The 13171-nt window shown below is 51.8% G+C and overlaps 1 protein-coding gene across 7 annotated transcripts in view; it reads right to left on the bottom strand.

The window, feature by feature from the left end:
• Positions 1-13171, bottom strand: part of TRPM2 (transient receptor potential cation channel subfamily M member 2) — an 80024-nt gene that overhangs the window by 23352 nt on the left and 43501 nt on the right. For 6 of the 7 annotated variants that reach the window (XM_064380214.1, XM_064380217.1, XM_064380218.1 and 3 more), the window contains 4 exons: positions 9997-10115; positions 9217-9349; positions 8577-8748; positions 2260-2443 (listed from right to left, as the gene is read on the bottom strand). In XM_064380214.1, the coding sequence (XP_064236284.1) occupies positions 2260-2443; positions 8577-8748; positions 9217-9349; positions 9997-10115 (608 nt within the window). Of the gene's footprint in view, positions 1-2259; positions 2444-8576; positions 8749-9216; positions 9350-9996; positions 10119-13171 lie in introns of all 7 variants that reach the window. The other variant, XM_064380220.1, reaches the window with a different exon arrangement.

Here is a 13171-nt window from a genome sequence, read left to right as displayed (position 1 = left end):
CTCTCTTATGCTGCCTCTGGCGTGAGGTCCTCAGCATTCAATTTGTTCTAAGTTTAAAACCTGAGAGAGCAAAACGGAATCCCCAAAGCCTGGGACCCACGGCTGCTGCAGCTGGTCAGAGACACGACCCCAGAGGACCACGTGCACAGGGGCCGGAGGGGCAGCTGATCAGAGACACGACCCTAGAGGACCACGTGCACAGGGGCCAGAGGGGCAGCTGATCAGAGACACGACCCTAGAGGACCACGTGCACAGGGGCCAGAGGGGCAGCTGATCAGAGACACGACCCCAGAGGACCACATGCACAGGGGCCGGAGGGGGAGAGGAGCTGATCAGAGACACGACCCCAGAGGACCACGTGCACAGGGGCCGGAGGGGCAGCTGATCAGAGACACGACCCCAGAGGACCACGTGCACAGGGGCCGGAGGGGGAGAGGCAGCTGATCAGAGACACGACCCCAGAGGACCACGTGCACAGGGGCCGGAGGGGCAGCTGATCAGAGACACGACCCCAGAGGACCACGTGCACAGGGGCCGGAGGGGCAGCCACCGATTTCGTACTTCTTCTTTCAAAAACAACAGAAGCAAATAATATTGCAAAAGTTCTAAAAGACAGGATGTTTCAAGACAGAAAAGATTTAAAGAAAATCCTAGACATTTCCAAAGAGAAAAAACAGTGCTGCCTGGGTCTCCTGATGCTGCTGTAATGAACTGCCCAGCCTTGGCAGCTTAAAGCAATCAGACTCTTCTCTCTGTTCTGGAGGTCAGGAGTTTCACTGGGTTAAAACCAAGGCTCAGCAGGGCTGTGCTCCCCTCGCAGGCCAGGAGCCTCCACGTCTTGCCTCTCCCGCCTTCCCGAGGCCGCCTGCACTCCTGGGCCCAGGGCCTCGCCTCTGCCCGATGCCCACTGCCTCTATCATGTTCCTTTTCTGCCTCCCTCTTCCACGGCCCCTCATGACAATGTTGGGCCCATGCGGATAACCCCAGGTAATTTCCCATCTCAGGACCTTCCACTCGACCCCATCCTCCCAGTCCCTTTTGCCATCTAAGGCCCCACAGCCACAGGGTTGGAGTGCGGACATCCCTGGGGCTGTTAATCAATCTGCCACAGATGCCACAAATACCAGGCCCAGAGGAGGTGGACACGCTTGTGCAGACCCACAAAACCAGCAAAGCATGGGAAGATGTGCAGAGGAAGAAGCCCCTGATGGCACAGGAGGGCAGACACAGAGCCGTCCACAGGTGGATCAGAACTCCAGGAAAGGCGCCACGGAGCCAGCAGAGTCCGAGGCACGCGGTGGGGCAGCAGGAACACGTCCAGACCTGGGGAACTGGCCCACAGAGCTGAGGAACCCAGCGACTAGCAGAAATGCCCCCACTTACAGAGAGCAGATAGAAAAAGAAACCAGCTGCTGGGATGTGAGATTCACTCGTGTGAGCTTTTGGAACTGGCTGAGGTCAGTTGGAACCAACGTGGCCAACTGCAGTCTGCACAACCCGAGCTTGCTGATGTCACAGCTGGAGTTTCCACCTGTGTCCCGCTAACCCTGCCCAAATGTGCACATGAGACCCACGAGGAGGCACGGAGAGGTAACGGCGCATGCCCGAGGACCTCGCACACCCCCTTTTCTTCCACCAGCCACCTGCTAATCCAAGAACCCACCCCCGAACCTTCCCTAATAAAAATGCTGCATTAAAGCCAGTGTGGGGAGACAGACGCGAGCTGTCCCGTCTCCTAGAATAAAAAGCTTTTCTCTTTTCTCAAAAACCCGGTGTCATAGTATCAGCTTCCAGCACATCAAGCAGTGAGCCCTTCTGCTCAGTAACAGGGAGACATTGGGGCAGAGGCCAGGGCGTGATGAGGGGACAGCCCTGAGCAGCCAGCAGCCCAGGCACACTCCCAGGTAGAGCAGTGAGCTCATGGACAACACTGCTCCCGTGCAGCCCTGCAAAGGGATCAAGGCTGACACCAGCAACCCCGCCCTCAGGAGAAGGCTGCCTCCAGAGCAGCGCCACAAGCAGGGCCCAGGTGGATCCGTGGCACCACAGGTCCCCAGCAGCCAGGAGGACAGACCCACGCCAGCTCCAGAGACATGGCAGTGACCACGGAAAGCGCACGCTCCACCAGGATATCAGTGAGGCGCCTCTGTGCTCCAGCCCACCCACATTGTCCACAAGTCCCTGGAGACAGCGTGGCCGCCGCGGCCCAGGAATGCCGCCCACCCGCCCGCCGCACGCCAGCTCCACCCAGGCACTCACTTGAACATGGCGATGAGGAGGTTGAGCAGCAGGATGTTGGTGAAGAGCAGGTAGAGGCAGAGCAGGAGGACCGTCAGCCACTCGGGGAAGGCGGGCCTGTGCCGCGCCGCGTCGCTCTCAGGGCACTTAGGCTTGTAGGGGTCCGTGCCATTGGGGCTGCAGTGCTCCGGGTTGAAGTTCACGCCTGGCATCGGGAATGGGGGTGGGTGAGCCAGGAGAACAACTCAGAGGCAAGACGGGCCTGGCAGGAGGGGACCCCCGAGGCCTCCGGTCACTGCGGGGCCCCCACAGGCCTGATGCCGCTCATCTGGGTGACCTCAGCTGTCACCTCTGGGCCCAAAGTCCAGAAACAGGCATCCGTCTCCAGCCAGATGCAGGCAGGAGGCCCTGGAGGGAGACCCACACCCAGGCTGGCCTGTGCCTCCACCCAAAGCCCAGCACCCACCAGGGCACTGCCAGGGCCCCAGCCAGGGCCAGCACCAGGTCCCACACCTAGGGTGTTCAATTTGGAGGGAAATAATTTAAAGAAAAGGCTAGGTACAGTGGCTTACACCTGTAATCCCAGCACTTTGGAAGGCCAAGGCAGGTGGATCTCCTGAGGTCAGGAGTTTGAGACCAGCCTGGCCAACATGGTGAAACCCCGTTTCTACTAAAAAGACAAAAATTAGCCAGGTGTGGTGGCGCATGCCTGGAATCCCAGCTACTCAGGAGGCTGAGGCAGGAGAATCACTTGAACCTGGGAGGTGGAGGTTACAGTGAGCTGAGATCGTGCCACTGCACTCCAGCCTGGGCAACAAGAGTGAAGCTCTGTCTCAAAGAAAAAAAAAAAGGAAAAGGAAAAAATTAACAACTATCCCAAAGAGAAGGGAGACGTGGAAAAGGGAAGTGCTGCAGAGGCAATGTACCAGCAAGGGGAGCAGGTGACTGCGAAGCAAAATGCCATCCTGCCTGCACAGTAATACGTGACCAGCTTCCACCTCAAACAAATCTCTAAGGAAACATAGTTAGTTGTTAGCAGTGGTTTACTCTGGGAGGTGGAATTATGAATCACATTCTTTCCTCATACTTACCTTAAATTTTAAAATTACTCAACAATGAGCAACGTACTACTGGGTAATCAAATATATTGTGAATGTGTTACTGTTTTTCTAAAATAGAAGCTCACTCTGATAGCTATAGATTCCTATATTAAAAAAGAATAGCTAAAATTGCTAACATAACTTTCCCCTGTAGTAAACTAGAAAAAGAAGAGCAAGCCACCCTTTCACCATCAAACACTCAAGAAGCTACGAATCCAAGAGAACCTCTTTGACCGGAAGGACGTTTACAAAAACCCCGCACGTAACATCGTACTCCATGGTGAAAGACTGGATGCGTTCCCCCGAGACAAGCCAGAAGCAAGCAGAAGGAAGGAAATAATGAAGATCAGACTATAAATGTGGCAAAGAAAACAAAAACAATGAAAAGCAACAAACCAAACTCAGTTCTTGAAAAAGAGTGACAAAAAATATTACCACCTTGTAGCTGGACTGATCAAGAAAGAAAAGAGAGGCAGCTCAAATTGCTAAAATCAGAAATGAGAGAGAGGATATTACTACTAACCTTACAAAAACAAAAAGAACGCAAAGGAAATCCTAGAGAAAATCGTAATCCAAGAAATTAGATAGTCTAGACGAATGGGCAAATTCCTAGAAAGACACAAACTACCAGAGATGACTGGAGAAGAAATGAAAACCGTAAGTAGACCTGTAACACACAAGGGATTGGATTAGCCCATTAGAAACACCACACAAAGAAAAGGCCACGCTCAGAGGAGCTCACTGGTGAATTCTACCACGTTTAAGGAAGAATTAAAACCACGCTTTTACAAACTCCTTCAAAATAGAAGAGGAATTCCTTCCTAAGCCATTCTATGAGGCCAGTATTATCCTGATACCAAAACTAGGCAAACATATTACAAGAAAAGCAAAGCACAGACCAATGTCCTTCATGAATATAGGTGCAAAAATCCTCAAAAAACAGCTAGCAAACTGAATCCAGCACCATATAAAAGGGATTATTCACGTGATCAAGTGTTCCAAGAACACACAGCTGGTTTAACATCCAAGGGTCAATTAATGGAACGCACCATATTAATAAAGAGTGTGAGAAATAGCAGCGTTCCTTTTTAAAGTTTCCTTTCTTGTTAAAGAGTAAGTGTGCTAATGACTCTGTGAAGCCCTATCCTACGTAGCTGTTAGACACGCCATGCTTACAGGCACATAGTACATTCTGTGTCCTTGTACTTTAACCAAGATATCTGTGCTGGACATGCTCACAGGCATGTCCCAGCTCTCCATTGCTTTTACCTGTTTAGAAAAGTGTTAAGCTGTTAGCCAGTCGGATTTTAGTTTAGATTGTGAGGTCTGGCTCCAGCCAGCGGAGATCAGACACAGCAGTGAGGACGGCCCCAGATGCGTAAGGGACAAATGTGTGTGTTTTCCTTTGTTCGTTGTACTCTCGTGTCACAGTGGCTAGCGAGGATACCCTTCCTGCAGTCCAGGAAGTAAAAACTGCATTGCTGAAAAATCCTTTGTCTCAGCGCTGATTTTTCTTTGCGGCACCGAGCCTCTGTTTCCAACAAGTAGCGAAAGCATTCGAACAGGTGCACAGAAGCAGCTGACAAAGCCTGCCACTCCTTCACAATAAAAACACCCAAGAACTAGGAATAGAAGGGAACTTCTTCAACCTGATAAAGGACATTCACAAAGCGCCCCAGCTGACATCACACCTGACGGTGAAAGACGTACGTGTTCCTTAAGATCAGCGGGCTTGTCATCTAAGTTCAACAAAGCAAGGATGTTTCCTGTTGCCCTTCTGTTCACCATTGTACTGGACGTTCTAGCCAGGGCAGTCAGGCAAGAAGAGAAATAAAAGGCATCCAGATTGGAAAGAAACAAGTAAAACTGTCTCTTTCTGCAGATGATATGGTCCTGTAAATGACAAATCCACTAAGAAAACTATTGAACTAATAAAGAAGTTTAGCAAGCTTTCAGGGTTCAAGATCAGTCTGCAAAAGACAAGGTGTTTCTGTATACCAGTCATTAACAATTCGAAATGAAATCAGTAAGACAATTCTGTTTCCAATAGCTTGGAAAAGAATAAAATACTTAGGAATCAATTTAATAGAAGAAGCCTAAGACTTATTACTCAAACCTGTAAAACATTATTAAGAGAAATTAAAGAACTAAATAAGCAAAAAGACATCCCATGCTCACAATCAAAATAACGGATGCCCTTTCTGGAGAAATTGATGAGCTGATCCAAAAATTCACGTGAAGTCAAGGGATCCAGAGGCCAAAGCAATCTTGAAAAGAGCAAACTAGGATCCACACTTCTGAATTCCAAAACTTACTACAAGGCAATGTGAACCGAGACAGTGGGGCTCCGGCACAAGGACGGGCATCAGCGGAGCCGAACTGAGACTCTCGAAAGAAACCCTTATGCTAACGGTCAACCGATTTTCAACAAGGATGCCAGGTGCTTCACTGGGAAAAGAACAGTCTTGTCAACAGATAGCGCTGGGACAACAGGAGAGCCACAACAAGGACCGACTCTTACCGCACACCAGCCCAAAGAAAAAGCGAAAGCTACAAAGCACTTAGCAGAACACCACCGGCATGACCCTTGGCAACGGTCTCAGCTAGGACACCAAAAACACGATGATCAGGACTGAGAAGTTGAACGCCATCAAAATTTCAGAAGTTTGTGCATGAAACGGCGTCATAAGGAAAGTGACAAGTAAGCCCACAGAATAACAAAAAAAGATTCAAGTCATACATCTGGTAAGAGACTGGCATCCTTACGCAAAGAATTCTTGGCCACGTGTGGTGGCTCGCGCCTGTAATCCCAGCACTTTGGGAGGCCAAGGCAAGTGGATCGCCCGAGGTCAGGAGTTCAAGACTAGCCCCGCCAACATGGTGAAATCCCGTCTCTACTAAAAATACAAAAATTAGCTGGGTGTGGTGGTGGGTGCCTGTAATCCCAGCTAATCGGGAGGCTGAGGCAGAGAACTGCTTGAACCCAGGAGGCGGAGGTTGCAGTGAGCCGAGATTATACCATCGCACTCCAGCCCTGGCAACAGAGCAAGACTCCATCTCAAAAAAAAGCACTCTTACAGCTCAATGATATTAAAGATAACCCAATTGAAAAGTGGGCAAAGGACAAAAGAGACATTTCTTCAAAGAAGACACACAGACGGCCTGGTCAGCACAGGAGATGCCCAACATGGGGGGTCCTTAGAGAAATGCCAGTGGAAGCAAGGAAGCCACTTCTCACCCACTGGGATACAAGCATTTTTTCAATGGACAATAGTAAATGTTGGCAAGAAGGTGGAGAAACTAGAATCCTGGGACTTGGCAGGCAGGAATGTGGAATGCAGCAGCCTCTCTGGAAACCAGCCCAGCAGGTCCTCAAAAGCTTAAACGTGGAGTTCCTGTATGAGCCAGCCATGCACTCCCGGGTGTCTAAGAGAAACACAGACATACCCACACACAACCCTATAAATAACTACTCAGGTGCCGGGCACAGTGGCTCACATCTGTAACCCCAGCACCTTCGGAGGCCAAGGTGGGCAGATCACGAGGTCAAGAGATCAAGATTGTCCTGGCCAACGTGGTGAAACCCCGTCTCTACTAAAAATACAAAACTTAGCCAGGCATGGTGGCAGGCACCTGTGGTCCCAGCTACTCAGGAGGCTGAGGCGGAAGAGTCGCTTGAACCAAGGAGGCAGAGGTTGCAGTGAGCTGAGATTGTGCCACTGCACTCCAGCCTGGCAACAGAGCAAGACTCTGTCTCAAAAAAATAAAAAAAAAACTGCTCATGCTACGTAATTCACAGCATCCGAAAAGCGGAAATGGTCCAGCACGGTGGCTCATGCCTGTAATCCCAGCACTTTGGGAGGCCGAGTCGGGTGGATCATCTGAAGTCAGGAGTTCAAGACCAGCCTGGCCAACATGGTGAAACCTTGTTTCTACGAAAAATACAAAAGTTGGCCAGGCATAGTTGCAAGTGCCTGTAATCCCAGCTACTCAGGAGGCTGAGGCAGGAGAATCGCCTGAACCCAGGAGGTGGAGGTTGAAGTGACCCGAGATTGCACCACTGCACTCCAGCCTGGGTGACAGCATGAGATTCCACCTCAGAAAAAAATAAAATAAAATTAATTAATTTTTAAAAAGAAATAACAGTGGAAACAAGCCAAATGTTCATCAGCTGATGAATGGGTAAATAAACTGTGGTGTGTGTCTGCACAGCAGGGTCCTAGTCGGCTGTAAACAGGAAGTAAATACTGACACCTGATAAACCTTGAAAACGTGGTGTCAAGCGAAAGGTCAGACACCAGAGACTGCCTATTACATCATCCAGTTTATAGGGGATTCGCAGAAAAGGCAGGTGGAAAGTAGCTTCGTGGGCGGCTGTGGCTGAGGGAGGGGAGTGGGGAGTGGCTGTCCCGGGATGCTGGGTCTTTTCAGGGTGATGCAGATGTTATGAAATTAGATTCTGTAACAATACTGAAAACCACTGACGTGCACTTTCTGCAGGTAAACTCTATCTCAGTGAAGCTGTTAAAAAACACCGTTCTGGCCGGGCACGGTGGCTCACGCCTGTAATCTCTGCACATTGGGAGGCCAAGGTGGGCAGATCACTTGAGCTCAAGAGTTCGAGACCAGCCTGAGCTACATGGTGAAACCCTTGACTCTATAAAAAATACAAAAATTAGCAGGTGTGTTGGTGTGCACATGTAGTCCCAGCTACACGGGAGGCAGGTCGGAGGATAACTTGAGCCCAGGAGGTGGATGCCCCACTGCACTCCAGCCTGGGTGACAGAGCGAGACCCTGTCAAAAAAGAAAGGAAGGAAAGAAGGAAAGAAGGGAGGGAGGGAGGGAGGGAGGGAGGGAGGGAGGAAGGAATTCTCTCCATCAAGAGAAGGAGGAAGTTATTTCTGATTGAGGTGAGAGGGAAAGGAGAAATAGGGTGACATTCTATTTCAGGGGGCTGTCAGCTGATGCCCCAGGTGCCCTCGGCCCACTGACCTCCGTGTGGCACTGCCCACTCCCCCACCAGGCCCACCCTCCTCCCTCCGCTGGTCAGTGGGAGCCCCTTCCACTTCCTGCCACAGAAGCTGGGGAGTGAATGCCCCCAGGGAGATACCGCCCCGACGGGAACTGCAAGACCCGCTATGGGAGCCGGCCTCGCTCCCACTCAGGCTGCGGCCCCTCTCTGGCCTTTCTGCTGCTTCTCGGCATCCCCAGCCGAGCTCCCGGGGGCCCGCTCCTACCGTCGATGTAGCCTGGGATCTGCCCAAAGATGGTGAGGTAGGAGTGGTAGACGGCGCCTCGGAAGATCCAGTCCACGCGGCGCTCGTTGTGGATGAGGATGGCCTGCTTGGCCACCCCGAAGGACACCACCCACACCGCCAGCAGGAAGAGGAAGAAGAAGACGTCCTTCATCTGCCGGGAACGCAAGGCAGGTGAGCTGCACTCCCGCGGCCCCAGACGCTCACCAGGCTAAGAGGCAGGCCCAGCAGCGGCGGCGAAGGCACCGCGGCTCACAGCACACGGCATGCCAGGAGGCTCCCGGGAGCAGCCCTGGGGCTGCCTCCACGCTGTCATGAACTGCCGGGCACCCCAGGGTGCAAGAGGGGTCAGACATAACCGCAACCCAAGGAGGAAAGCTCCTAGAGCTGAATCAGAGGTCAGGAATGAGTGGGGATCAGAGAGAAGAATGAGGGAAGACTTCCTGGGAGAGGTGACATACAGGCAAAGAGACGAGAAGGGCATTCTTGGGAGCCCAGGGGGCAAAGCAGGGATGGGGAGCCTGCAGCTGTGCTGAAGCCCGGTCCGGACCACTGGCCAGGGGCCTGCCCTCCCCGAGCCACATCCTGGGCTGCAGGCCGCCATGGAGCCCCTGCCCCTTACCATCCGCTTCACAATGATGATCTTGGGCCCCAGCGTCTTACTGACGGTGAAGATGTGCATGAGTCGGAGGCAGAACAGGATGAAGTCCAGAGAGAGGATGACGCGCCCGGGGTACAGCGTCTCCGGGATGAGCCTGGCCGCCAGCAGAAGCACATGCGCCTCAGCCTCCTGCTCACAGCGGCCCCAGGGCTGTGCCCCACCACCCTCCACCTGTCCCAGCCCAGGTGGGCCCTGGAGGCAAAGGGCTGTGGCGGGCCTGCATCCCAGGTGTTCAAAGCTGGCATGAGGCTGAGGAGCGGAGCCTCCCACTTTCCTTCAGAAAGGTCCAGACGCCCAGCCCCACAGGGCAGCCTGGCATGGGACACCCTGGGGAGCCAGAGGTAGCCAGGGCCCTCTTGCCTCAGAGAAAGGGGGCGTGGCCTCACAGAGACACGAGGACGTGAGGGGCAGTGCAGTGACCCAGCGGCAGGAAGGCGGAGGGAGGAAGCGGCAGCTCCGTGTCCCTGGAGCTGGGACAGCTCCAGCGGTCGCCATCCATGGCCCCGTGCACATGGACGATCTCAGGTCTGCAAGGAGCTCTCGTGCCCCTTCTGTGCTCCCTCAAGGATCCCAAGGGTAGGTGGGGCACTGTTGCCCGGACACCCATTGGACAGACGACAGTCCAGGGTTCGGGGAGGAGCTGAGCCTTGCCTAGTGCCGCTGGCTCCCGGCCTGGCCTGTACTCATGCTCCGGGTCTGGCTGCCTCAGACAGGGGCCCACCATCGGGTGAGGCCACTCACCTGCAGGTCAGCCCTGCCATGAAGAGCAAGATGGCACCAACGTCCAGCTTATTCCAGAAGTCGCTGAAGTACAAGGCTGCTTTCTTCATCAGCCCGCACTCATCAGGGTCATAGAAGAGCTACTGGGAAGAGGGGCGGTGGGGGGGCAGACGTGCTGTCACTCTTACTGTCCTCACTGTCACTGTCACTGCACTATCCACTATCACTGTCACTGTCACTATCATGACAATCACCATCCCTATCCTCACTGTCACCGTCACTATCACTGTCACTATCACTATCCTCACTGTCACTGCCACTATCACTATCCTCACTGTCACCGTCACTATCACAATCACTGTCACCGTCACTATCACTGTCACTATCACTATCCTCACTGTCACTGTCACTATCACTATCCTCACTGTCACCGTCACTATCACAATCACTGTCACCGTCACTATCACTGTCACTATCACTATCCTCACTGTCACTGTCACTATCACTATCCTCACTGTCACTGCCACTATCACAATCACTGTCACCGTCACTATCACTGTCACTATCACTATCCTCACTGTCACTGTCACTATCACTATCCTCACTGTCACTGCCACTATCACAATCACTGTCACCGTCACTGTCACTGTCACTATCACTATCCTCACTGTCACTGCCACTATCACAATCACTGTCACCGTCACTATCACTGTCACTATCACTATCCTCACTGTCACTGCCACTATCACAATCACTGTCACCGTCACTATCACTGTCACTATCACTATCCTCACTGTCACTGTCACTATCACTATCCTCACTGTCACTGCCACTATCACAATCACTGTCACCGTCACTATCACTGTCACTATCACTATCCTCACTGTCACTGCCACTATCACAATCACTGTCACCGTCACTATCACTGTCACTATCACTATCCTCACTGTCACTGTCACTATCACTATCCTCACTGTCACTGCCACTATCACAATCACTGTCACCGTCACTATCACTGTCACTATCACTATCCTCACTGTCACTGTCACTATCACTATCCTCACTGTCACCGTCACTATCACTGTCACTATCACTATCCTCACTGTCACTATCACTATCACTATCCTCACTGTCACTGCCACTATCACAATCACTGTCACCGTCACTATCACTGTCACTATCACTATCCTCACTGTCACTGCCACTATCACAATCACTGTCACCGTCACTATCACTGTCACTATCACTATCCTCACTGTCACTATCACTATCACTATCCTCACTGTCACTGCCACTATCACAATCACTGTCACCGTCACTATCACTGTCACTATCACTATCCTCACTGTCACTGCCACTATCACAATCACTGTCACCGTCACTATCACTGTCACTATCACTATCCTCACTGTCACTGTCACTATCACTATCCTCACTGTCACTGCCACTATCACAATCACTGTCACCGTCACTATCACTGTCACTATCACTATCCTCACTGTCACTGTCACTATCACTATCCTCACTGTCACCGTCACTATCACTGTCACTATCACTATCCTCACTGTCACTATCACTATCACTATCCTCACTGTCACCGTCACTATCACTGTCACTATCACTATCCTCACTGTCACTGCCACTATCACAATCACTGTCACCGTCACTATCACTGTCACTATCACTATCCTCACTGTCACTGCCACTATCGCAATCACTGTCACCGTCACTATCACTGTCACTATCACTATCCTCACTGTCACTGCCACTATCACAATCACTGTCACCGTCACTATCACTGTCACTATCACTATCCTCACTGTCACTGCCACTATCACAATCACTGTCACCGTCACTATCACTGTCACTATCACTATCCTCACTGTCACCGTCACTATCACTGTCACTATCACTATCCTCACTGTCACTGCCACTATCACAATCACTGTCACTGTCACTATCACTGTCACTATCACTATCCTCACTGTCACTGTCACTATCATCACAATCACTGTCACTGTCACTATCATCACAATCACTGTCACTGTCACTATTATGACAATCAATCACCATCCCTATGTGTGTCTGTGTATGTGTGCATGTGTACGCACGTGTATCCATGTATGTGTACACGTGTACATGCATGTGTGTGCATGTTTGCATGTGTGTACATATATGTGTGTGTGTATTTGTGTGTATGCATGTGTGTCGTGTGTATGTGTGCACGTGTATGTGTGTGTGCACTTGTGTACGTGTGTATGCATGTGTATGTGTGCATGTATGCATGTTTGTATGCATGTGTGCATGTATGCTTGTATAGGTATGTATGTTGGTGTGTGAATGTGTATATATTTGTTTGTGTGTATGCATGTGTGTATACATCCATGTATGCATGTGTATGTGTGTATGCATGTGTATGTGTGCAGTGTGTAGTGTATGTGTATGCACACGTGTATTTGTGCATGTGTGTATGCATGCATGTGTGTGCATTTGTGTACGTGTGTACACGTGTGAGTGCATGTATCTATGTGTATGCACATGTGTGTGCGTGTCTGTGTATGCATGTGTGTGCACATGTGTGTGGGTGTGCACGTGTGTGCATGTGTGTCTGTGTGCACATGTGTGTGCACGTGTATGTGTCTGTGCATGTGTGTGCATGTGCGTGTGTGTGTTTTTGTGCATATGTGTGTTGGATCAGCTCCCTCCTCACTGTCAGGCGCCAGCTGCCTTCCCACAAGGATCTTTGCTCTGTCGGGTCCACATTGCTTCTTCAGCAAGCCGAGAGGGCAGGATCCCGGCAGGGGCTGTGGGAGCCCCCATTTGGCCTGCCTGGCAGGAGTCCCTGTACCCTCCCTAGCCCAGGCCCCAGGCCCCAGCAGCTGGACAGCTGGGGCAGGTGAGCGGCAGGACCAACCAGGGCCCTCCTCGGATCACAGACAGATGCAGGGAGAAGGAAGTGTCCCCTCTGCTCTCAGGCTGCGCCCATGAGGCTGGGCCTTGGGCTGGGTGCCTCTGCCCCCTCATAGAGAGGGTCTGGTGGCAGAAGCCATGTGGCAAGAGGAGGGCCAAGGAGAGCCCGGCAAAGCCAGGGCCATAGCCCAGCTACTAGGGCCCACCCAGTCCTGGCACTGCTCTTCCTTCCTAGGGACAGTGCCTCCCTCAGGGCCCACAGTTAGCAGTGGTGTCACAGTGCACA

The sequence above is a fragment of the Aotus nancymaae genome, unplaced genomic scaffold (genome assembly GCF_030222135.1).
Source record: "Aotus nancymaae isolate 86718 unplaced genomic scaffold, 86718_ANA_hifiasm-v0.15.2.pri h1tg000022l_1, whole genome shotgun sequence".
NCBI lineage: Eukaryota > Metazoa > Chordata > Mammalia > Primates > Aotidae > Aotus > Aotus nancymaae.
This window is presented reverse-complemented; position numbering and strand designations above follow the sequence as displayed.